Raw genomic sequence first — 25,712 nt, forward strand, 5'->3', positions numbered from 1 at the left:
AAAGGACGAAATTTGGGGGTTTTTTTGCGTTTATTGAGGGAAAAAAGCCCAAAATCGCATTTTATCGAGAGGAGGTTGCGGCTCAGCGCTTGAGCTCGCTGTAAAGGTCGGCGCGCGCGCCCTGCAGCTCCTGGTAGGCGGGGTCCGGCTCCGGGGGGCGGGGCCTGCGCCGGGCTGAGGGGGGAAAAGGGGGCGTGGTCAGGGCTGGACACGCCCCCTCGGGTGGTTCGGGTCAATCTCTGTTGGCCACGCCCCCAAACCTGGGCCCCTCCCCCTCCCTTCTGCCCCTCCCCTTCCCATAAAGCTCCTCCCCCTCCCATCAGGCCCCTCCCCACACAAAACCCCTCCCCATCACCTGTGCCCCTCCCCCACATAAAGCCCCTCCCCGTCACCTTTGCCCCTCCCCAGCCCAGAGGGCCCCTCCCCACCCACAAAGCCCCTCCCATCCCATAAAGCCCCTCCCCATATCTGTGCCCATCCCCCTCCCAAAAGCCTTTCCCCATCCCATCAGGACCCTCCCCAGGCCCCTCCTCCTACCTTTGCCCCTCTCCTATCCTATAAAACCCCAGGCCCCTCCCCTACATGAGCCCCTCCCCTCTCCCAGGCCCCTCCCCCAGGCTAGTCCCCCTTCCCCAGGCCCCTCCCCTGCCTGTGCCCCTCTCCCAGGCCCCTCCCCTTTTCTGTGCCCCTTCCCCCTAGGTCCCTCCCCATTTTCTGTGCCCCTCCTCTCCTCCAGGCCCCTCCCCAGGCCCCTCCCCTACCTGAGCCCCTCCCCAGCCCAGAATGCCCCTCCCCAGGACCCTCACCAGAACCCCTCCCCCTCCCATAAAGCCCCTCCCCCACAAGCCCCTCCCCTACCTGTGCCCCTCCCCTGGTCCAGAGGGCCCTCTCCCCTCCCATAAAGCCCCTCCCCATATCTGTGCCCCTCCCCCTCCCATCAGGCCCCATCCCCACATAAAGCCCTCCCCTCCCCAGGCCCCTCCTGACCTTTACCCCTCCCCATCCTATAAAGCCCCTCCTCCTGGCCCCTCCCCCAGGCCCTTCCCCAGGCCCCTCCTTCCCATGTAGCTCCTCCCCATAAATCCCTCCCCTCCCATCAGGCCCCTCCCCTCCCATAAAGCCCTTACCCCTCCCCCAGCCCCTCCCCCAGCCCATAAAGCCCCTCCCTCTCCCCCAGACCCCTCCCCAGGCCCCTCCCCTTTTCTGGGCCCCTCCCCCAGCCCAGAAGGCCCCTCTCCATGCTCCTCCCCTCATCTTTGCCCCTCCCCCTCTCCCAGGCCCCTCCTATAAAGCCCCTCCCATAAAGCCCCTCCCCTACCTGTGCCCTCTCCTGGCCCCTCCCCTACCTGTGCCCCTCCCCCGGCCCAGAATGCCCCTCCCCTCCCCCAGGCCCCTCCCAGGCCCCTCCCCCAGCCCTCCCCACACCTGAGCCCTTCCCCATCCTATAAAGCCCCTCCCCCTCACCAGGCCCCTCCCCTACCTGTGCCCTCCCAAGCCCCTCCCTTTCCTTTGCCCTCCCCCTCCCCCAGGCCCCTCCCCAGCCCCCTCCCGGCCCCTCCCCTCCCATAAAGCCCCTCCCCTCCCATAAAGCCCCTCCTCCACCCAGCCCCTCCCCTCACCTTTGCCCCTCCCCAGCCCAGAATGCCCCTCCCCTCCCCCAGCCCCTCCCCTACCTGTGCCCCTCCCCCGGCCCAGAATGCCCCTCCCCCTCCCCTCAGCCCCTCCCCTACCTGTGCCCCTCCCCCGGCCCAGAATGCCCCTCCCCTCCCCCAGCCCCTCCCCTACCTGTGCCCCTCCCCCGGCCCAGAATGCCCCTCCCCTCCCCAGGCCCCTCCCCATAAAACCCCTCCCCTACCTGTGCCCCTCCCCCAGCCCAGAATGCCCCTCCCCAGAACCCTCCCCTACCTGTGCCCCTCCCTGGCCCAGAATGCCCCTCCCCTCCCTAGGCCCCTCCCCTCCCATCAGGCCCCTCCCCCTCACCTGTGCCCCTCCCCCCAGCCCAGAAGGCGGCTGCGGCGGCGACGACGCTGAGAGCGACATCGACCACAACGAGAGCGGCCACCGAGGGACCACCCAGAGACCCCACGGGCACTCTGGGGGGAGGAGGACACTGTGACCCCACTGTGACCCCCTGACCCCCCACAGTGACCCCACCGAGGGACCACCCAGGGACCCCCACCCTGGGCACTCTGGGGGGAGGGGCAGGATCTGTGACCCCCCTGTGACCTCACAGTGACCTCACAGTGACCCCACAGTGACCCCCTGACCCCCCACAGTGACCCCACCGAGGGACCACCCAGGGACCCCCACGGGCACTCTGGGGAGGGAAGGATCAGTGACCCCCTGTGACCCCACTGTGACCCCTGACCCCCCACAGTGACCCCACCGAGGGACCACCCAGGGACCCCCACCCTGGGCACTCTGGGGGGAGGGGAGGGATCAGTGACCCCACTGTGACCCCACAGTGACCCCACAGTGACCCCCTGACCCCCCACAGTGACCCCACAGTGACCCCCCTGTGACCCCAAACCCAGGGACCCCCACCCCGGGCACTCTGGGGGGAGGGGAGGGATCTGTGACCCCACTGTGACCCCACAGTGACCCCCCTGTGACCCCAAACCCAGGGACCCCCGACCCCCACAGTGACCCCCTGTGACCCCAAACCCAGGGACCCCACCCCGGGCACTCTGGGGGAGGGAGGGATCAGTGACCCCCTGTGACCCCCCACAGTGACCCCACAGTGACCCCCCTGTGACCCCCCTGTGACCCCACAGTGACCCCACAGTGACCCCACCGAGGGACCACCCAGGGACCCCCATGGGCACTCTGGGGGGAGGGGCGGGTCAGTGACCCCCCTGTGACCCCCCTGTGACCTCACAGTGACCCCAAACCCAGGGACCCCCCCTGTGACCCCCCTGTGACCTCACAGTGACCCCACAGTGACCCCACAGTGACCCCACCGAGGGACCACCCAGGGACCCCACCCTGGGCACTCTGGGGAGGGTGGGATCAGTGACCCCTGTGACCCCCTGACCCCTGACCCCCACAGTGACCCCTGACCCCTCCCAGTGACCCCACCGAGGGACCACCCAGGGACCCCCACCCCGGGCACTCTGGGGGAGGGGCAGGATCAGTGACCCCCCCTGACCCCCCCACAGTGACCCCACCGAGGGACCACCCAGGGACCCCCACCCCGGGCACTCTGGGGGGAGGGGAGGGATCAGTGACCTCACTGTGACCCCACAGTGACCCCACAGTGACCCCCCTGTGACCCCCCTGTGACCCCACCGAGGGACCACCCAGGGACCCCCACCCGGGCACTCTGGGGGAGGGGACACTGTGACCCCCCCCTGTGACCCCACTGTGACCCCACCGAGGGACCACCCAGGGACCCCCACCCCGGGCACTCTGGGGGGAGGGGGGGACACTGTGACCTCACAGTGACCTCACAGTGACCCCACTGTGACCCCCTGACCCCCCACAGTGTGACCCCAAATGACCCCCCAGGGACCCCAAATTTCCTTCCAGTGACCCCAAATGACCCCTCCAACCCCAAATGACCCCAAATATCCCCACAGAGACCCCAAATGACCCCCCATGACCCCAAATTACCCCAAAGTGACCCCCAGACCCTCCTAAATGACCCCAAATGACCCCAAATTAACCCCCCAGACCCCCAAATGACCCCAAATGACCCCCTGTGACCCCAAATGACCCCCATGACCCCAAATTACCCTAAATGACCCCCAGGGACCCCAAAATGACCCCAAAGGACCCCAAATTAAACCCCCATGACCCCAAAGGACCCCCCCAATGACCCCAAATGACCCCAATGACCCCCAGACCCCCCAAATGACCCTTCCAAGACCCCAAATGACCAAAAATGACCCCAAATATCCCCCAAATGACCCACAGTGACCCCAAATGACCCCAAATGACCCCAAAAAGATCCCAAAGTGACCCCCAGACCCCCAAATGACCCCAAATGACCCCTCCAACCCCAAATAACCCCAAATTAACCCCCAGACTCCTAAATGACCACAAAGGACCCCCAGGGACCCCAAAAGACCCCAAATGACCCCAAATTTCCTCCCAGTGACCCCAAATGACCCCAAATATCCCCAGGGACCCCAATGACCCCCATGCCCAAATGACCCCAGTGACCCCAAATGAACCCAAATTAATCCCCAGACTCCCTAAATGACCCCAAAGGACCCCAAATGACCCCCAGTGACCCCAAAGGACCCCCAAAGACCCCAAATGACCCCCGACCCCCAAATGACCCCAAAAGACCTCCCAGTTACCCCAGACCCCCAAATGACCCTTCCAAGACCCCAAATGACCCCTAGTGACTCCCAGGGACCCCAAATGACCCCCAGGGACCTCAAATGACCCCCAGGGACCCCAAAATGACCCCAAAGGACCCCCAAAGACCCCAAATGACCCCCAATGACCCCAAAGACCCCAAATGGCCCTAGTGACCCCAGACCCCCAAATGACCCTTCCAAGACCCCAAATGACCCCAAATTAACCCCAGTGACCTCAAATGACCCCAAAGACCCCAAATGACCTTCCCAATGACCCCAAAGACCCCAAATGACCCCCAGTGACCCCAAAGGACCCCAAATGACCCCCAGTGACCCCAAATGACCCCCAGACCCCCAATGACCCCAGACCCCCAAATGACCCCAAATGACCCCAAATTACCACAAAAAATCCCAAAGTGACCCCAGACCCCCAAATGACCCCAGGGACCCCAGTGACCTCAAATGACCCAAATATCCCCAGTGACCTCAAAAGACCCCAAATGACCCTAAATGACCCCAAATGACCCCACAGTGACCCCCAGACCCCCAAATGACCCCAAAGGACCCCAAAGGACCCCCAGACCCCCAATGACCCCAAATGACCCCCAGTGACCCCAAATGCCCCCCGTGCCCCTCCCCACCTGTCTGGGCCGAGGCTGAGCCTGGAGGGAAACAAGAGGGGGTGGGGAGGGCAGGGACAAATCAGCCCCTCCCCACCACACACAGAGAGTGGGGAGGGGCAGGGGAAAAATCAGCCCTCCCCACCCAAATCAAACAAAGGGGGTGGGGAGGGGCAGGGACAAATCAGCCCCTCCCCACCCCAAATCAAACAAATCAGCCCCTCCCCACCCCAAAATCAAACGAATCAGCCCCTCCCCACCCATCAGACAAATCAGCCCCTCCCCACCCCAAAATCAAACAAATCAGCCCTCCCCACCCAAATCAAACAAATCAGCCCCTCCCCACCCCATCAAACAAATCAGCCCCTCCCCACCCATCATACAAATCAGCCCTCCCCACCCAAACAAATCAGCCCCTCCCCACCCATCCAACAAATCAGCCCCTCCCCACCCAAATCAAACAAATCAGCCCCTCCCCACCCGAAAATCAAACAAATCAGCCCCTCCCCACCCATCCAAACAAATCAGCCCCTCCCCACCCCCATCAGACAAATCAGCCCCTCCCCACCCATCCAAACAAATCAGCCCCTCCCCACCCCCATCAGACAAATCAGCCCCTCCCCACCCCAAAATCAAACAAAGGGGGTGGGGAGGGCAAGGACACATCAGCCCCTCCCCCTCAAAATCAAACAAATCAGCCCCTCCCCACCCATCCAAACAAATCAGCCCCTCCCCACCCATCCAACAAATCAGCCCCTCCCCACCCCAAAATCAAACAAATCAGCCCCTCCCCACCCATCCAACAAATCAGCCCCTCCCCACCCCAAAATCAAACAAATCAGCCCCTCCCCACCCCCATCAAACAAATCAGCCCCTCCCCACCCCATCAAACAAATCAGCCCCTCCCCACCCATCAAACAAATCATCCCTCCCCACCCCATCAGACAAATCAGCCCCTCCCCACCCCAAATCAAACAAATCAGCCCCTCCCCACCCCAAAATCAAACAAATCAGCCCCTCCCCACCCATCAAACAAATCAGCCCCTCCCCACCCCAAAATCAAACAAATCAGCCCCTCCCCACCCATCAAACAAATCAGCCCCTCCCCACCCATCAAACAAATCAGCCCCTCCCCACCCATCAAACAAATCAGCCCCTCCCCACCCCAAAATCAAACAAATCAGCCCCTCCCCACCCATCAAACAAATCAGCCCCTCCCCACCCATCAAACAAATCAGCCCCTCCCCACCCTTGAGGGGTCATTAAGGAGTGGGGAGGGGCTGAGAAGTGGGGAGGGGCTGGTTTCATCTCCTGGGATGGGGAGGGGCTGGAAGATCGTAAGGGTGGAGGAGGGGCTGAGAAGAGTGGGGAGGGCTGGGAAAGTCATTGATGGTGGGGAGGGGCTGGACCATCTCCTGGGGTGGGGGAGGGCTGAGGAGTGGGGAGGGGCTGGATTGCAACTCTTGGGGTGGGGAGGTCACCTGGGGTGGGGAGGGGCTGAATCGCATCCTTGGGGTGGGAGGGGCTGGACCTAATTTCCTCCCCCTCATTCCCTCCCCACCCCACCCTGTCCCTTCACTTCCCTTTTGGGGCCTGGGGGTGGGGAGGGCAGGAAGGACCCCAAGGAGTGGGGGAGGGGCTGGAGGACCCCAAGAGGTGGGAGAGGGGCAGGTGGAGTCTCACAGGAGTGGGGAGGGGCAGGAGACCCCAAGGGGTGGGGAGGGGCTGGAGACCCAAGAGGTGGGAGAGGGGCAGGGTGGGTCCCACAGGAGTGGGGAGGGGGCAGAGGAGTACCCAGGGGTGGGGAGGGGCACTGAGGTTACCCAGGGTGGGGAGGGGCAGAGTGGGGTTCAGCAGAGGTGGGGAGGGTCACGGAGACCCCTGGGGTGGGGGAGGGGCAGGGAGTCCTAAAGGGTGGGGAGGGCTGGACCCCAGGGTGGGGGAGGGGCAGGAGGACCCCGGGGTGGGGAGGGGCAGAGTGGGGTCTCACAGGGGTGGGGAGGGGCAGGAAGGGACCCCAAAGGGTGGGGGAGGGGCAGGAGGGGTTCACAGGGTGGGGAAGGGCTGGGGTGACCCCAAAGGGTGGGGGAGGGGCAGGGTGGGGTCAATAGGGTGGGGAGGGGTGGGGGACCCCAGGGTGGGGGAGGGGCAGGGAGGGTTCCACAGGGTGGGGGAGGGTCATGGGAGCCCGGGTGGGGAGGGGCAGGGAGGGTTCCACAGGGTGGGGGAGGGGCAGGGGGTTCAGCAGGGTGGGGAGGGTCATGGGGACCCCAGGGTGGGGAGGGGCCTCACCCATCCCAAGGAGGAGGAGGAGGAGGAGGAGGAGGCCGAGGGTCCCGGGGGGCTCCATGGCGGCCACTGCCGAGGGGTGGGGAGGGGCCGAGAGGCCACGCCCCCTCGAGGCTCCTCAGCTGATTGGGCCACCCTTGACCCTCCCCACCCCCACTTTGGACCTCGTGACCCCCCCAAAAAACCACCCAAAAACCACCCAATTTGGGGATTTCCCGCTTAAAGCCACGCCCCTTTTGGCAAAACCACGCCCCTTTTCTCAAGCCACGCCCTTTCCATCCAACCGAACAAACCCCGCCCCTCCCCATTTAAGCCCCGCCCCCAATTTTTGGGGCTGCGGTCCCCTAAATCCCGCGGTGGGCGTGGCTTCACTCCTCAGGCCACGCCCCTCCGCTCCCATTGGATCATCCCACCCGGAAGTGCCTCCCACCCGGAAAACGAGGCGCGGATTGGTGGGTTTGGGTGGAGGGCAGGGTTAAGGAAGGAGGAAGGCGCTGATTAGTCAGTCATTAAAAGGGGCGGGAGCTTGAGGCACGCGGAGGCAGGGCAGGGAAAGAAGCGGCGCGAGGAGGCACGACCAAACCTGAGGTGAGGGGGAATGGGGGGATTTGGGGGTCCTGAGGGGACTTGGGGAGATTTTAGGGAGAGGATTTTAGGGGATTAGGGGGTTTAGGGGATTTGAGGGGATTTGGGGGGTTTGGAGAGGATTTGGGGCGGCCTTGGAGGGTCTGGGAGGGACCAATGGGGGATGTGGGAGAGTTGGAGGGATTTGAGGGGATTTGGGGTCAGGTGGGGATTTTGGGGAGTCCTGGGGGTTGGGAGGATTTAGGGGGATTTTGAGGGGATTTGGGAGAGCTCGGTGGGATTTGGGGGTCAGGAGTGAATTTGGGGGGATTTGAGGGGCATTTGGGGGGGCCTGGGGGCATTTGGGGGTTCGGGGGGATTTGGGGGTCCTGGGGGGATTTGGGGGGTTGGGGGAGTATTTGGGAGGTCCTGGGGGGGATTTGGGGGGGACTTGGGGAGATTTGGGGGCGATTTGAGGGGCATTTGGGGAGGCTTAGGGAATTTGGTGGGTCCTGGGGGGGTTGAGGGTGGATTTGGGGGGTCCTGGGGTGGATTTGGGGGGATTTGGGGGAGGGGCTGGGGGGATTTGGGGGTCCTGGGGAATTTGAGGGGATTTGGGGGGTCCTGGGGTGGATTTGGGGGTTTAGGGGGATTTTGGGGGCATTTGAGGCGGTCTTGGAGGGTCTGGGGAGGGACTAATCAGGGATTTGGGGGGGTTGGGGGATTTTGGGGGGTCTTGGGGGATTTGGGAGGATTTGGGGAGAGCTCAGGGGATTTGGGGGTCAGGGGTGATTTTAGGGGGCGATTTGAGGGGCATTTGGGGGGCTTAGGGGGATTTGGGGGATTTGGGAGAGGTTTGGGGGTATTTGGGGGGTATTTGGGAGGTCCTGGGGGGATTTGGGGGAGTTTGAGGGGGGACTTGGGAGATTTAGGGGGTCCTGGGGTGGTGTGGGGGGCGATTTGAGGGGGCATTTGGGGGAGCTTGGGGGAATTTGGTGGGTCCTGGGGGTTTAGGGGGGTTGGGGTGGAGTTGGGGGGGTTGGGGGATTGGGGAGGGTCCTGGGGGGTTTAGGGGGATTTAGGGAGGTCTTGAGGGAATTTGGGGGGTCCTGGGGTGGATTTGGGGGGGGATTTGGGGGGGCTGGGGGTATTTGGGAGGTCCTGGGAGGATTTGGGGGGAGACTTGGGGAATTTGGGGGATTTGGGGGTCCTGGGGGGATTTGGGGAGAGGATTTTGGGAGGACTTGGGGGATTTTAGGGGATTTGGGGGGTTTGGGGGGATTTGGGGGGGATTTTGGGGGTCCTAGGGGTGGATTTGGGGGTTTAGGGGGAGATTTTGGGGGCATTTGGGGCGGTCTTGGAGGGTCTGGGGAGGGACTAATCGAGGGGATTTGGGGGGGTTAGGAGGATTGGGGAGGATTTTAGGGGTCCTGGGGGGTTTGGGGAGTCTTGGGGGGGTTCTGGGGTGGATTTGGGGGGAATATGGGGGTCGAGGGGATTTGGAGGTTGAGGGGATTTTGGGGGTCCTGAGGGGTATCTGGGGAGGGTTGGGGGATTGGGGGGGATTTGGGGGTCCAGGGATTTTTGGGGGGATTTGGGGGTCCTGGGGGCATTTTGGGGGGATTTGGGGGGATTTTGGGGTCCAGTGGGGGGTTTGAGGGGATTTGGGGGGGATTTGGGGGTCCTGGGGGATTTGGGGGTGTCTTGGAGAGTCTGGGAGGGACCAATTGGGGATTTGGGGGGGTTATTGGGGGTGTCCTGGGGGATTTGGGGGAGATTTTGGGGGATTTGGGGGTCCTGGAGGGATTTGGGGTTTGGGGGGGATCTGAGGGGATTTGGGGGGTCCTGGGGTGGATTTTGGGGGGTCAGGGGGATTTGGGGAGTCCTGGGGGATTTGGGGGGAGTTTGGGAGATTTTGGGGTCCAGTGGGGGTTTGAGGGGTCTTGGGGGATTTGGGGGGTCAGAGGTGGATTTGGGAGGGGTTTGGGGGGCTTTGGGGGATTTGGGAATTTGAGGGATTTGGGGAGGTTGGGGGGATTTGGGGGAGTCCTGGAGGGGATTCGAGGGAGTTTGGGGGTCGAGGGATTTTGTGGGGGATTTAGGGGGTCCTAGGGGATTTGGGGGGATTTGAGGGGATTTGGAGGATCTTGGGGTGGATTTGGGGGGGATTTGGGGGGTCAGGAAGGATCTGGGGGATTTTGGGGGAATTTGAGGGTCTCGAGCCAGGAATTTGGGGGCTCCTGGGGGTTTGAGGGGGGTTGGGGGGCTTTTGGGTATTTGAGGAGATTTGGGGGATCTTGGGGGAATTTGAGGGTATCTGGGGGGATTTGGGGGTCCTGGATGGGGTTTGGAGGGTCCCACAGAGAATTTGGGGGGTCTTGGAGGGTCTGGGAGGGACCAATCGGGGGATTTGGGGGATTTTGGGGTCCGGGGGATTTGGGGAGTCCTGGGGTGAATTTGGAGGGGATTTGAGGGACATTTGGGGATCCTGGGGAGGGTTGGGGGTCCTGGGGGGGTTTAGGGGTCCTATGGGGGGTTGGGAGGAATTTGAGGGGTTTGGGGGTCCGAGGGGTTTTGAGGGGATCTGGGAGGGCTCATTTGGACCATTGGAGGGGAGATTTAGGGGGTCTCCAGGGGCTCTGGGAGGTCCTGGGGTCACTTTGGGGGTTCTCAGGATCCGTTAGGGGTTCCTGGGGTCACTTTGGGAGTCTCTGGGTTCCAATTTGGGGGTTCCTTGGGTGCAATTTGGGGGTCCTGGAGTCACTTTGGGGGTCTGTGGGTGCCAATTTGGGGGTCCCTGGGGTCATTTAGAGGGTCCTGAGGGTCATTTTGGGGGTCCCAGACACATTTTGGGGGTCCCTGGGGTCACTTTAGGGGTCCTGGGATCATTTAGGGAGCTCCCTGGGGTCATTTTGGGGTCCCAGGGTGGGTTTTAGTGCCAATTGGGTCATCCGGGGGTCGTTCCGGGGCTCTCTGGAGTGCAATTTGGGGTCCTGGGGTCACTTTGGGGTCTGTGGGTGCCAATTTGGGGGTCCCTAGGGTCATTTAGAGGGTCCTGGGGTCATTTTGGGGTTCCTGGGGTCATTTTGGGGTCCCAGACACATTTTAGGGTCTCAGAGTCATTTGGGGGTCCCAGGGTTGGTTTTGGTGCCAACTTGAGGCGTCGAGGGTCGTTCGGGGCCTCTCTGGAGTGCAATTTGGGGTCCTGGAGTCACTTTGGGGTCCCTGGATCATTTAGGGGTCCCTGGGATAGTTTTGGGGTCCCTGGGGTCATTTTGGGGGTCCCTGGGTCACTTTATGGGGTCCCAGAGTCATTTTGGGGGTCCCAGGGTGGGTTTTGGTGCCAACTTGAGGCGTCCCGGGCTCGTTCTGGGGGCTCTCTGGGTGCCAATTTGGGGGTCTAAGACACATTTAGGGGGTCCCTGGGGTCATTTAGGGAGTTCTGGGCTCATTTTGGGGGTTCCTGGGTCATTTTGGGGGTCCCAGGGTTGGTTTTGGTGCCAACTGAGGCGTCCCGGGGTCGTTCCGGGGGCTCTCTGGGTGCAATTTGGGGGTCCTGGAGTCACTTTGGGGGTCTCTGGGTGCCAATTTGGGGGTCCCAGACACATTTATGGGGTCCCTGGGGACATTTAGGGGGTCCCAGACTCATTTAGGGGTCCCAGAGTCATTTTGGGAGTCCCAGGGTGGGTTTGGTGCCAACTTGAGGCGTCCCGGGGTCGTTTTGGGGGCTCTCTGGGTGCAATTTGGGGGTCCTTGGGTGCAATTTGGGGGTCCTTGGGTGCAATTTGGGGGTCCTGGGGTCACTTTGGGGGTCCCTGGGGTCATTTAGGGGTCCCTGGGGTCATTTAGAGGTCCTTGGGGTCATTTAGGGAGTTCTGGGCTCGTTTAGGGGTTCCTGGGTCATTTTGGGGGTCCCAGGGTTGGTTTTGGTGCCAACTTGAGGCGTCCCGGGGTCGTTCCGGGGGCTCTCTGGGTGCAATTTGGGGGTCCTGGAGTCACTTTGGGGGGTCTCTGGGTGGCAATTTGGGGGTCCCAGACACATTTAGGGGGTCCCTGGGGTCATTTAGGCGGTCTCTGGTGTCATTTTGGGGGTCTCAGAGTCATTTTGGGGGTCCCAGGGTGGGTTTGGTGCCAACTTGAGGCGTCCGGGTCGTTCAGGGGCTCTCTGGGTGCAATTTGGGGGTCCTGGGGTCACTTTGGGGGTCTCTGGGTGCCAATTTGGGGTCCCAGACACATTTATGGGGTCCCTAGGGGTCATTTAGGGGTCCCAGAGTCATTTTAGGTGGTCCCAGAGTCATTTTGGGGTCCCAGGGTGGGTTTTGGTGCCAACTTGAGGCACCCAGGGGTCATTTGGGGGCTCTGTGGGTGCAATTTTGGGTTCCTTGGGTGCATTTTGGGGGTCCTGGGGTCACTTTGGGGGTCTCTGGGTGCCAATTTGGGGGTCTAAGACACATTTAGGGGTCCTGGGGTCATTTGGGGGTCCCAGGGTTGGTTTGGTGCCAATTTGAGGCGTCCGGGGTCGTTCGGGGGCTCTCTGGGTGCATTTGGGGTCCCTGGGTGCAATTTGGGGTCCTGGGGTCACTTTAGGGGTCCTTGGGCTCATTATAGGCATCCTGGAGTCGATTTGGGGGTCTCAAATCACATTTAGGGGTCCTGGGGTCATTTATGGGGTCCCAGAGTCATTTTGGGGTCCCAGGGTGGGTTTTGGTGCCAACTTGAGGCATCCGGGGTCGTTCGGGGCCTTTTGGGTGCAATTTGGAGCTCTTTGTGTGCAATTTTGGGATCCCTGGCCCTGTGTGGGGTTTTAGGGTGCCCCTGGCCCATTCCCTCTGTTTCTCCCCAGGCCATGGCCCCTCCTGCAGCTGCTGCTGCTCCTCCTCCTGGGCTCGTTTTGGGGGTCCCTGGGTGCAATTTGGGGGTCCTGGGGTCACTTTGGGGGTCTCTGGGTGCCAATTTGGGGTCTAAGACACATTTAGGGGTCCCTGGGGTCATTTTGGGGGTCCCTGGGATAGTTTTGGGGGTCCCAGAGTCATTTTGGGGGTCCCAGGATTGGTTTTGTTGCCAACTTGGGGCGTCCCGGGGTCGTTTTGGGGGCTCTCTGGGTGCAATTTGGGGGTCCTGGAGTCACTTTGGGGGTCTCTGGGTGCCAATTTGGGGGTCTAAGGCACATTTAGGGGTCCTGGGGTCATTTAGGGGTCCCAGAGTCATTCTGGAGGTCCCAGGGTTGGTTTTGGTGCCAACTTGAGGCGTCCTGGGGTCGTTCGGGGGCTCTCTGGGTGCAATTTGGGGGTCCTGGAGTCACTTTGGGGTCCCTGGATCATTTAGGGGGTCCTGGAGTCACTTTGGGGGTCCCTGGATCATTTAGGGGTCCCTGGGGTCATTTAGAGGGTCCTTGGGGTCATTTTGGGGTCCCAGAATCATTTTGGGGGTCCCAGGGTTGGTTTTGGTGCTAACTTGAGGCGTCCGGGGTCGTTCTGGGGGCTCTCTGGGTGCAATTTGGGGTCCTGGAGTCACTTTGGGGGTCTCTGGGTGCCAATTTGGGAGTCTCTGGGTGCCAATTTGGGGTCCCAGGATCACTTTAGGGTCCTGGATCATTTAGGTTGTCCTTGGGATCATTTAGAGGGTCCCTGGGCTCATTTAGGGGTCCCTGGGGTCATTTTGGGGGTCCCAGGGTTGGTTTTAGTGCCAACTTGAGGCGTCCCGGGGTTGTTTTGGGGCTCTCTGGGTGCAATTTGGGGGTCCTGGAGTCACTTTGGGGTCTCTGGGTACCAATTTGGGGGTCTCTGGGTCCTTTAGAGGGTCCTGGGGTCATTTAGGGAGTTCTGGGCTCATTTTGGGGTCCTTGGGGTCATTTTGGGGTCCCAGGGTTGGTTTTGGTGCCAACTTGAGGCGTCCCGGAGTCGTTCTGGGGGCTCTCTGGGTGCAATTTGGGGGTCCTGGGGTCACTTTGGGGGTCCCTGGGTGCCAATTTGGGCATCTCTGGGTCCTTTAGGGGGTCTCTGGGTCATTTTGGGGGTCCTTGAGTCAGTTTTGGGGTTTCCACTGTCATTTTAGGGTGGGTTTTGGTGCCAACTTGAGGCGTCCCGGGCTCATTCCGGGTGCTTTTTGAGTGCAATTTTTGGGGTCCCCAGCCCCGTGTGGGGTTTTGGGGTGCCCCTGACCCGTTTTTCCCCAGGCCATGGCCCCCTCCTGCAGCCGCTGCCGCTCCCTCCTCCCCTGGGCTCGTTTTGGGGGCTCTCTGGGTGCAATTTGGGGGTCCTGGGGTCACGTTGGGGGTCTCTGGGTGCCAATTTGGGGGTCTAAGACACATTTAGGGGGTCCTTGGGGTCATTTAGGGGGTCTCAGGATCACTTTATGGGGTCTCAGAATCATTTTGTGGGTCCCAGGGTTGGTTTTGGTGCCAACTTGAGGCGTCCCGGGGTCGTTCTGGGTGCTTTTTGTGTGCAATTTTTGGGGTCCCCCAGCCCCATTTGGGGTTTTTGGGGTGCCCCCTGACCCATTTCCCCTCTGTTTTTCCCCCCCTCAGGCCATGGCCCCCCCTCCCTGCTGCGCTCCCGCTCCCTCCTCCTCTGGGCTCGTTTTGGGGGGTCCCTGGGTGCAATTTGGGGGTCCTGGGGTCACTTTGGGGGTCCCTGGGTGCCAATTTGGGGGTCTAAGACACATTTAGGGGGTCCCTGGGGTCATTTAGGGAGTTCTGGGCTCATTTTGGGGGTCCTTGGAGTCATTTTGGGGTCCCAGGGTGGGTTTTGGTGCCAACTTGAGGCGTCCCGGGTCGTTCGGGGCTCTCTGGGTGCAATTTGGGGGTCCTGGGGTCACTTTGGGGGTCTCTGGGTGGCAATTTGGGGGTCCCAGACACATTTAGGGGGTCCCTGGGTCATTTTGGGGGGTCCCTGAGTCAGTTTTGGGGTTTCCACTGTCAGTTTAGGGTTGGTTTTGATGCCAACTTGAGGCGTCCCGGGCTCATTTTGGGGGCTCTCTGGGTGCAATTTGGGGGTCCTGGGGTCACTTTGGGGGTCTCTGGGTGTCAATTTGGGGGTCTCAGAGTCATTTTGGGGTCTCTAGAGTCATTTTAGGGGTCCCTGGGATCATTTATGGGGTCCCAGAGTCATTTTGGGGTCCCAGGGTTGGTTTGGTGCCAACTTGAGGTGTCCTGGAGTCGTTTTGGGGGCTCTCTGGGTGCAATTTGGGGGTCCTGGGGTCACTTTGGGGGTCTCTGGGTGCAAATTTGGGGATCTCAGACACATTTAGGGGGTCCCTGGGCTCATTTTTGGGGTCTCTGGGTCATTTGGGGGTCCCAGGGTTGGTTTTGGTGCCAACTTGGGGTGTCCCGGGGTTGTTCCAGGGGCTCTCTGGGTGCAATTTGGGGTCCTGGAGTCACTTTGGGGGTCTCTGGGTGCCAATTTGGGGTCCTGGAGTCATTCAGGGGTCCTTGGATCATTTAGGGGGTCCCTGGGGTCATTTATGGGGTCCCAGAGTCATTTTGGGGGTCCCAGGGTGGGTTTTGGTGCCAACTTGAGGCGTCCCGGGGTCGTTCCGGGGGCTCTCTGGGTGCAATTTGGGGGTCTCTGGGTGCAATTTTTGGGGTCCTGGAGTCACTTTGGGGGTCCCTGGATCATTTAGGGGGTCCCTGGAGTCATTTAGAGGGTCCTTGGGGTCATTTAGGGGGTTCCTGGGGTCATTTTTGGGGTCCCAGGGTGGGTTTTGGTGCCAACTTAGGGAGTCCCGGGGTCGTTCTGGGGGCTCTCTGGGTGCAATTTGGGGGTCCTGGGGTCACTTTGGGGGTCTCTGGATCATTTAGGGGGTCCCTGGAATAGTTTTGGGGGTCCTGGGGTCATTTTGGGGGTCCTGGAGTCATTTTGGGGGTTCCAGGGTGGGTTTTGGTGCCAACTTGAGGCGTCCCGGGGTCGTTCCGGGGGCTCTCTGGGTGCAATTTGGGGGTCCTGGAGTCACTTTAAGGGTCTCTGGGTGCCAATTTGGGCATCTCTGGGTCCTTTAGGGGGTCCCTGGGGTCATTTAGGGAGTTCTGGGCTCATTTTGGGCGTCCCTGGGTCATTTTGGGGGTCCCAGGGTTGGTTTTGGTGCCAACTTGAGGCGTCCCGGGGTCGTTCCGGGGGCTCTCTGGGTGCAATTTGGGGGTCCTGGAGTCACTTTGGGGGTCTCTGGGTGCCAATTTGGGGGTCTCTAGATTATTTAGGGTGTCCCTGGGGTCATTTAGGGAGTTCTGGGCTCATTTTGGGGGTCCTTGGGGTCATTTTGGGGGTCCCAGGGTGGGTTTTGGTGCCAAATTGAGGCGTCCCGGGGTCGTTTCGGTGGCTTTTTAGGTGCGATTTGGGGCTCTCCGGGTGCAATTTTGAGCTTTTTGTGTGCAATTTTTGGGGTCCCCCAGCCCCGTGTGGGGTTTTTGGGGTGCCCCCTGACCCGTTTTTCCCCCCCCAGGCCATGGCCCCCCCTCCCTGCAGCCGCTGCCGCTCGCTCCTTCCCTGGCCTCATTTTGGGGGGTCCCTGGGTGCAATTTGGGGGTCCTGGGGTCACTTTGGGGGTCCCTGGGTGCCAATTTGGGGGTCTAAGACACATTTAGGGGGTCCCTGGGGTCATTTTGGGGGTTTCTGGGCTCATTTTGGGGGTCTCAGAGTCATTTTGGGGGTTGCAGGGTTGGTTTTGGTGCCAACTTGAGGCGTCCCGGGGTTGTTTTGGGGGCTCTCTGGGTGCCAATTTGGGGGTCCTGGAGTCACTTTGGGGGTCTCTGGGTGCCAATTTGGGGGTCCCAGACACATTTAGGGGGTCCCTGGGGTCATTTAGGGGGTCTCTGGGGTCATTTTGGGGGTCTCAGAGTCATTTTGGGGGTCCCAGGGTTGGTTTTGGTGCCAACTTGGGGTGTCCCGGGGTCGTTCCAGGGGCTCTCTGGGTGCAATTTGGGGGTCCTGGAGTCACTTTGGGGGTCCCTGGATCATTTAGGGTGTCCCTGGGATAGTTTTGGGGTTCCTGGGCTCATTTATGGGGTCCCAGAGTCATTTTGGGGGTCCCAGGGTGGGTTTTGGTGCCAACTTGAGGCGTCCCGGGGTCGTTCCGGGGGCTCTCTGGGTGCAATTTGGGGGTCCTGGGATCACTTTGGGGGTCCCTGGGTGACAATTTGGGGGTCTAAGACACATTTAGGGGGTCCCTGGGGTCATTTTGGGGGTCCCAGGGTTGGTTTTGGTGCCAACTTGAGGCATCCCGGGGTCATTTTGGGGGCTCTCTGGGTGCAATTTGGGGGTCTCTGGGTGCAATTTTTGGGGTCCTGGAGTCACTTTGGGGGTCCCTGGATCATTTAGGGGGTCCCTGGAGTCATTTAGAGGGTCCTTGGGGTCATTTAGGGGGTTCCTGGGGTCATTTTTGGGGTCCCAGGGTGGGTTTTGGTGCCAACTTAGGGAGTCCCGGGGTCGTTCTGGGGGCTCTCTGGGTGCAATTTGGGGGTCCTGGGGTCACTTTGGGGGTCTCTGGATCATTTAGGGGGTCCCTGGAATAGTTTTGGGGGTCCTGGGGTCATTTTGGGGGTCCTGGAGTCATTTTGGGGGTTCCAGGGTGGGTTTTGGTGCCAACTTGAGGCGTCCCGGGGTCGTTCCGGGGGCTCTCTGGGTGCAATTTGGGGGTCCTGGAGTCACTTTGGGGGTCCCTGGATCATTTAGGGGGTCCCTGGGGTCATTTTGGGGATCCCAGGGTCAGTTTTGGGGTTTCCACTGTCAGTTTAGGGTGGGTTTTGGTGCCAACTTGAGGCATCCCGGGGTCGTTTTGGTGGCTTTTTAGGTGCAATTTGGGGCTCTTTGTGTGCAATTTTTGGGGTCCCCCAGCCCCGTGTGGGGTTTTTGGGGTGCCCCCTGACCCATTTCCCCTCTGTTTCTCCCCCCCCAGGCCATGGCCCCCCCTCCCTGCAGCCGCTGCCGCTCCCTCCTCCCCTGGGCTCGTTTTGGGGGGTCCCTGGGTGCAATTTGGGGGTCCTTGGGTGGAATTTGGGGGTCCTGGAGTCACTTTGGGGGTCTCTGTGTGCCAATTTGGGGGTCCTGGGGTCACTTTGGATGTCCTGCAGTCATTTATGGGGTCCCTGGGGTCATTTATGGGGTCTCAGAGTCATTTTGGGGGTCCCAGGGTTGGTTTTGGTGCCAACTTGAGGTGTCCCGGGGTCGTTTCGGTGGCTTTTTAGGTGCGATTTGGGGCTCTCCGGGTTCAATTTTGAGCTCTTTGTGTGCAATTTTTGGGGTCCCCCAGCCCCGTTTGGGGTTTTTGGGGTACCCCCTGACCCATTTTTCCCCCCCAGGCCATGGCCCCCCCTCCCTGCAGCTGCTTCCTCCTCCCCTGGGCTCATTTTGGGGGGTCCCTGGGTGCAATTTGGGGGTCCTGGGGTCACTTTGGGGGTCCCTGGATAATTTAGGGTGTCCCTGGGGTCATTTAGGGGGTCCCTGGGTCACTTTATGGGGTCTCAGAGTCATTTTGGGGGTCCCAGGGTTGGTTTTGGTGCCAACTTGAGGCATCCTGGGCTCATTTTGGGGGCTCTCTGGGTGCCAATTTGGGGGTCCTGGAATCACTTTGGGGGTCTCTGGGTGCCAATTTGGGCATCTCTGGGTCCTTTAGGGGGTTCCTGGGGTCATTTTGGGGGTTCCTGGGTCAGTTTTGGGGTTTCCACTCTCAGTTTAGGGTTGGTTTTGGTGCCAATTTGAGGAGTCCTGGGCTCATTTTGGGGGCTCTCTGGGTGCAATTTGGGGCTCCTGGAGTCACTTTGGGGGGGTCCCTGGATCATTTAGGGGGTTCCTGGGATAGCTTTGGGGGTCCTTGGGGTCATTTTTGGGGTCTCAGAGTCATTTTGGGGGTCCCAGGGTGGGTTTTGGTGCCAACTTGAGGTGTCCCGGGGTCGTTTTGGGGGCTCTCCGGGTGCAATTTGGGGGTCCTGGAGTCACTTTGAGGGTCTCTGGGTGCCAATTTGGGGGCCCAAGACACATCTAGGGGGTCCCTGGGGTCATTTTGGGGGTCTCAGGATCACTTTATGGGGTCCCAGAGTCATTTTGGTGGTCCCAGGGTGGGTTTTGGTGCCAACTTGAGGCGTCACGGGGTTGTTTTGGGGGCTCTCTGGGTGCAATTTGGGGGTCCTGGGATCACTTTGGGGGTCTCTGGGTGCCAATTTGGGGGTCTAAGACACATTTAGGGGGTCCTTGGGGTCATTTAGGGGGTCCCTGGGGTCATTTTGGGGGTTTCAGAGTCATTTTGGGGTTCCCAGGGTTGGTTTTGGTGCCAACTTGAGGCGTCCCAGGGTTGTTTTGGGGGCTCTCTGGGTGCAATTTGGGGGTCCTGGGGTCACTTTGGGGGTCCCTGGGTGCCAATTTGGGGGTCTCAGACACATTTAGGGGGTCCTGGGGTCATTTCGGGGGTCTTGAGCTCATTTTAGGGGTCCCAAGATCAGTCCATGGGGTCCCAGGGTTGGTTTTGGTGCCAACTTGAGGCGTCCCGGGGTTGTTCCGGGGGCTCTCCGGGTGCATTTTGGGGGTCCTGGAGTCACTTTGGGGGTCTCTGGGTGCAATTTGGGGATCCTGGGGTCACTTTGGTTGTCCTGCAGTCATTTATGGGGTCCCTGGGGTCATTTATGGGGTCTCAGAGTCATTTAGGGGTTCCCAGGTTGGGTTTTGGTGCCAACTTGAGGCGTCCCGGGCTCATTTTGGGGGCTCTCCGGGTACAATTTTGAGCTCTTTGTGTGCAATTTTTGGGGTCCCCCAGCCCCATTTGGGGTTTTTGGGGTGCCCCCTGACCCGTTTTTCCCCCCCCAGGCCATGGCCCCCCCTCCCTGCAGCCGCTGCCGCTCCCAGCCCTCGTCCCTGCTCCGCTCCCGCTCGCTCCTCCCGTTCTGCCGCCGCTGCTTCGTGGCCGCCTTTGAGGCCGAGACCCTTCGGGCCCTGCGGGACCCCCGGGGGACCCCCAGACCCGGCCAGGCCGTGGCCGTGGCGGCCTCGGGGGGCAAAGATTCCACGGTGCTGGCCCACATTTTGTGTAAATTGAACCAAAACCATCAATTTGGGGCTGAGATTGGCGCTGCTCTCCATCGACGAGGGCATCGACGGCTACCGGGAACCCTCCCTGGGGGCCGTCAGGGGTTTTGGGACCACCCTGGGGCTGCCCCTGCTGCTCCTGGGCCACCAAAACCTCTTCGGGGTCACCGTGGACGAGGCTGGAACTGCCCTGGGGGCGGCGCGGAGCCGCTGCACCTTCTGCGGGGTGCTCAGGAGGAGGGCACTGGAGGTGGCGGCCAGGGAGATGGGAGCAGACTGGATAGCCACTGGTGAGCACTGGGAGGGACTGGGGGGCACTGGGAGGGGATTGGGGGGCACTGGGAGGCACTGGGAGGCACTGGGAGCCGCTGCACCTTCTGCGGGGTGCTCAGGAGGAGGGCACTGGAGGTGGCGGCCAGGGAGATGGGAGCAGACTGGATAGCTACTGGTGAGCACTGGGAGGCACTGGGAGGCACTGGGAGGGGATTGGGAGGCACTGGGAGGCACTGGGAGGCACTGGGAGGGAATGGGGCACTGGGAGGCACTGGGAGGCACTGGGAGGCACTGGGAGGCACTGGGAGGCACTGGGACCGCTGCACTTCTGCGGGGTGCTCAGGAGGAGGGCACTGGAGGTGGCGGCCAGGAGATGGGAGCAGACTGGATAGCCACTGGTGAGCACTGGGAGGGACTGGGAGGAGATTGGGGGGCACTGGGAGGCACTGGGAGGGGATTGGGGGGCACTGGGGGGCACTGGGAGCCGCTGCACCTTCTGCGGGGTGCTCAGGAGGAGGGCGATGGAGGTGGCGGCCAGGGAGATGGGAGCAGACTGGATAGCCACTGGTGAGCACTGGGAGGGACTGGGAGGCACTGGGAGGGATTGGGAGGCACTGGGAGGATTGGGGCACTGGGAGGCACTGGGAGGCACTGGGAGCCGCTGCACTTCTGCGGGGTGCTCAGGAGGAGGGCGATGGAGGTGGCGGCCAGGAGATGGGAGCAGACTGGATGGCTACTGGTGAGCACTGGGAGGGACTGGGAGGGGATTGGGGGCACTGGGAGGCACTGGGAGCCGCTGCACGCTTCTGCGGGGTGCTCAGGAGGAGGGCACTGGAGGTGGCGGCCAGGGAGATGGGAGCAGACTGGATAGCCACTGGTGAGCACTGGGAGGGGATTGGGGGGCACTGGGAGGCACTGGGAGGCACTGGGAGGCACTGGGAGCCGCTGCACCTTCTGCGGGGTGCTCAGGAGGAGGGCGATGGAGGTGGCGGCCAGGGAGATGGGAGCAGACTGGATAGCTACTGGTGAGCACTGGGATAAACTGGGAGGGGATTGGGGGGCACTGGGAGGGATTGGGGGGGCACTGGGAGGCACTGGGAGGCACTGGGAGGCACTGGGAGGCACTGGGAGGGACTGGGAGCCGCGATCTGCGGGGGTGCTCAGGAGGAGGGCACTGGAGGTGGCGGCCAGGAGATGGGAGCGGACTGGATAGCCACTGGTGAGCACTGGGAGAAACTGGGAGGGGATTGGGGGGCACTGGGAGGCACTGGGAGGCACTGGGAGGCACTGGGAGGCACTGGGAGGCACTGGGAGGCACTGGGAGCCGCTGCACCTTCTGCGGGGTGCTCAGGAGGAGGGCGATGGAGGTGGCGGCCAGGGAGATGGGAGCAGACTGGATAGCTACTGGTGAGCACTGGGAGGGACTGGGAGGGATTGGGGGCACTGGGAGGCACTGGGAGGGATTGGGGGCACTGGGAGGCACTGGGAGGGATTGGGGGGCACTGGGAGGCACTGGGAGGCACTGGGAGGCACTGGGAGGCGCTGGAGTCTGGGGGTGCTCGGAGGAGGGCGACTGGAGGTGGCGCCAGGGAGATGGGAGCGGACTGGATAGCTGGGGGCACTGGGATGGACTGGGAGGATTGGGGGGCACTGGGAGGGATTGGGGGGCACTGGGAGGCACTGGGAGGCACTGGGAGGGATTGGGGGGCACTGGGAGGGGATTGGGGGGCACTGGGAGGCACTGGGAGGGCACTGGGAGGCACTGGGAGCGCTGCATCTGCGGGGTGCTCAGGAGGAGGGCACTGGAGGTGGCGGCCAGGGAGATGGGAGCAGACTGGATAGCCACTGGTGAGCACTGGGAGGGATTGGGGGGCACTGGGAGGGGACTGGGAGGCACTGGGAGGGGACTGGGAGGGGATTGGGGGGCACTGGGAGGGGATTGGGAGGCACTGGGAGGGCACTGGGAGGGGATTGGGGGGCACTGGGAGGGCACTGGGAGGGGGTGCTCAGGAGGAGGGTGATGGTGTTTGCTGGTGCTCACTGGTGTTGATCGGTGGTTACTGATGTTTACTGGTATTTACTGGTGCTGATTGGTGGTTACTGGTGTTTACTGGTGTTTACTGGTATTTATTGGTGTTGACTGGTAGTTACTGGTGTTTACTGGTATTTACTGGTGCTGACTGGTGCTGACTGTTAGTTACTGGTGTTTACTGGTATTTACTGGTGCTCAGTGCTGCTGACTGGTATTTACTGGTGTTTGCTGGTATTTACTGGTATTTACTGGTGTTTAGTGGTGCTGGCTGGTAGTTACTGGTGTTTACTGGTATTTACTGGTGCTCACTTGCAGTTACTGGTACGTACTGGTTCCTACTGGTATTTACTGGTGTTTACTGGTATTTAGTGGTGCTCGCTGGCGGTTACTGGTACGTACTGGTTCCTACTGGTATTTACTGGTGTTTACTGGTATTTACTGGTGCTCACTGGTGTTTACTGGTCCTTACTGGTGCTTACTGGTGCTTACTGGTCCCCCAGGGCACAACCTGGACGACGTGGCCGAGACCGTTCTGATGAATTTCCTGCGCGGGGACGTCGCCCGCCTGCGCCGCGCGGCTACTGGGGACACCAGTGAGGATACCAGTAACACCAGTAACACCAGTGACACCAGTGAGACCAACAGGGACGTCGCCCGCCTGCGCCGCGCGGCTACTGGGGACACCAGTGACACCAGTGGGGACACCAGTAACACCAGTGAGGCTACTGGGGACACCAGTGAGACCAGTAACACCAGTGAGGCCACCAGTAACACCAGTGAGACCAGTGAGACCAGTGAGACCAACAGGGACGTCGCCCGCCTGCGCCGCGCGGCGCATGAGGCCACCAGTGACACCAGTAACACCAGTGACACCAGTAACACCAGTGAGGCCAACAGGGACACCAGTGAGACCAGTGGGGCCACTGGGGACACCACCGGGGACACCAGTAACACCAGTGAGACCAGTGAGGCCACCAACAGGGACACCAATAGGGACAATGGGGACACCACTGGGGACATCGCCCGCCTGCGCTGCGCGGTGCACAAGGCCACCAGTGACACCAGTCAGACCAATCAGACCAGCGAGACCACCAACAGGGACACCAGTGAGACCAGTGAGGCCACTGGGGACACCAGTAACACCAGTGAGACCAGTGAGGCCACTGGGGACACCAGTGGGGCCGCTGGAGCCACCAGGAAGGTTCCTCCACTCTTGTCAACCGTTGAGGACCCAACTGGAGTCTCCGGCAACTCAACGGGACCCGACGGAAACTCAACGGAATTGAACCCAAATCCAACGGAATTCAACCCAAATCTGATGGAATTGAACCCAAACCCAACGGAATTGAACCCAAATCCAACGGAATTCAACCCAAACCCAACGGAATTGAACCCAAACCTGATGGAATTGAACCCAAACCCAACAGGATTCAACCAAAACCCAACAGGACCCAACGAAAACTCGTCAGGAATCACCAAAAACTCAACAGAACTCAACAAGAACCCAACAGGACCTGACAGAAACTCAACAGAACTCATCCAGAACCCACCAGAACTCATCCAGAACCCATCAGAACTCATCCAGAACCCACCAGAACTCAACAAGAACCCATCAGAATTCAACTCCAACCCAACCCAACCTGCCAAAAACCCAATGAAACCCCCCGAGAACCCAACGAGCTCCTTCAAGAACCAAATGAAACCCAACAACGACCCAACCAAACCCTTTGAGAACCCAACAGAACCCATCAAGAACTCAACAGAACCCAACAACGACCCAACCAAACCCTTCAAGAACCCAACGGAACCTGCCAAGAACCCAACCAAACCCAACAACGACCCAGCCAAACCCTTCAAGATCCCAACGAGCTCTCTCAAGATCCCAACCAAACCCCTTGAGAACCCAACGAGCTCCTTCAAGAACCCAATGAGCTCCCCCAAGACCCCAACCAAACCCTTCAAGATCCCAACCAAACCCCCCAAGATCCCAACCAAACCCCCCAAAAACCCAACGAGCTCCCTCAAGAACCCAACGAGCTCTTTCAAGATCCCAACCAAACCCCCCAAGACCCCAACCCGTCCCCCCAAGACCCCTCCCCAGGCTCCCCCCCTGCCGTGGGCGGGCCGTCTGAAGCCCCTCCGGCACGCGGCGCAGCGGGAGGTGGTGCTGTACGCGCGCTTCCTGGGCCTGGCCTACGCCAGCGCCGAGTGCCGGCACGCCCCGCTCGCCTTCCGCGCCCACGCCCGGGGGCTGCTCAAGGAGCTGGAGGCCGCCCGGCCCGCGGCCGTGCCCGCCCTGGCGCACTCGGGGCGCCGCCTGGCACTGGGGGGGGGGTCAGGGGGCAAGGGGAGCCCCCCCAGGGCGTGCGGGCGCTGCGGGGCCGTGGCCAGCGCGGAGCTCTGCTTGGTGTGCGCGATGCTGGGCGGGCTGCGCAGGGGCAGGGCCCAGGGTGGGCCTGGGGAGGGAGCAGGGGCTACTGGGTTGAGGGAGTGGTGGCCACCAGGAGGAGCAGGGGGCTACTGGGAGGGGGGCAGTGGAGATGGGGGTGGAGGTGGCAGTGGTGGCCACCAGCAGGGGCAGGGGGGCTACTGGGTTGAGGGTGGTGGAGGTGGCAGTGGTGGCCACCAGGAGGGGCAGGGGGGCTACTGGGTTGAGGGCGGTGGAGATGGGAGTGGAGATGGCAGTGGTGGCCACCAGCAGGGGCAGGGGGGCTACTGGGAGGGGAATGGTGGCCACTGGGAGGGAATGGGGAGTGCGGGCTTGAGGGTGGTGGAGGTGGCGACAGTGGCCACCGGGAGAGGAGTGGTGGCCACTGGGAGAGGAGTGGTGGCCACCAGCAGGGTCTTGGAGATGGGGGTGGTGGCCACGGGGTTGAGGGTGGTGGAGATGGCAGTGGTGGCCACCAGGAGGGGCATGGTGGCTACTGGGAGGGGAATGGGGACTACGGGGTTGAGGGTCACGGAGGTGGCAGTGGTGGCCACGAAGGAGGGAATGAGTGGTCACTGGGAGGAAGGGGGTGCTGGGAGGGAAGGGGGACTGGGTTAAGGGTGATGGAGGGAGTGGTGGTGGCCACCAGGATGGCTGTGGTGGCCACTGTGAAGGAGATGGTGGAGATGGCAGTGGTGGCCACTGGGAGGGGAATGGGGGATACTGGGTTGAGGGTGGTGGAGGTGGCGGTGGTGGCCACCAGGAGGAGAGTGGTGGCCACCAGGAGGGAGCAGGGGCTACCGGGAAGGGGAAAGGAGGGACTACGTGGTTTGGGATGAGTGGTGGAGGTGGCGGTGGTGGCCACCAGGAGGGTCTTGAAGATGGCAGTGGTGGCCACTGGGAGAGGGGTGGTGGCCACCAGGAGGGGCAGGTACTGGGACGGGAACAGGAGCTGGGAGGGATGGTGAATGGGGGTGATACCATGGGTTGAGGGTGGTGGAGAGGGGTGGTGGCCACCGGGATGGGTGTGGTGGCCACCAGGAGGGGAACAGGGGCTACTGGGTGGAGGGTGGTGGAGGTGGCGGTGGTGGCCACCAGGAGGAGGAGTGGTGGCCACCAGGAGGAGCAGGGGGCCTACTGGGAGGGGAAGGGGGCTACTGGGGTTGAGGGTGGTGGGGATGGCAGTGGTGG

The 25,712-nt window shown here is 61.6% G+C and overlaps 2 protein-coding genes across 2 annotated transcripts; one reads left to right on the plus strand and one right to left on the minus strand.

Moving 5' to 3' along the window:
* Positions 1–23: 23 nt before the first annotated feature.
* LOC126636591 (serine/threonine-protein kinase WNK4-like) lies at positions 24–7,295 on the minus strand. The gene is made up of 4 exons (XM_050308948.1): positions 7,220–7,295; positions 4,949–4,969; positions 1,981–2,093; positions 24–174 (listed from the first exon to the last, which is right to left on the minus strand). The coding sequence occupies exons 1-4, from the start codon at positions 7,275–7,277 to the stop codon at positions 31–33; spliced, it is 336 nt and encodes a 111-aa protein (XP_050164905.1). The 5' UTR covers positions 7,278–7,295; the 3' UTR covers positions 24–30.
* A 503-nt stretch (positions 7,296–7,798) lies between these two features.
* Positions 7,799–24,543, plus strand: CTU1 (cytosolic thiouridylase subunit 1; the record flags this gene model as incomplete). Its single annotated transcript, XM_050308950.1, is given in 5 exon segments — positions 7,799–7,804; positions 19,570–19,797; positions 19,799–20,078; positions 22,594–22,688; positions 22,794–24,543. Coding segments are annotated over 4 exon segments (2,350 nt in total), but the record flags the coding sequence as incomplete, so codon positions are not given.
* Positions 24,544–25,712: the final 1,169 nt, after the last annotated feature.

Source organism: Myiozetetes cayanensis, unplaced genomic scaffold (genome assembly GCF_022539395.1).
Source record: "Myiozetetes cayanensis isolate MyiCay16 unplaced genomic scaffold, myiCay2020 scf136, whole genome shotgun sequence".
Lineage (NCBI taxonomy): Eukaryota > Metazoa > Chordata > Aves > Passeriformes > Tyrannidae > Myiozetetes > Myiozetetes cayanensis.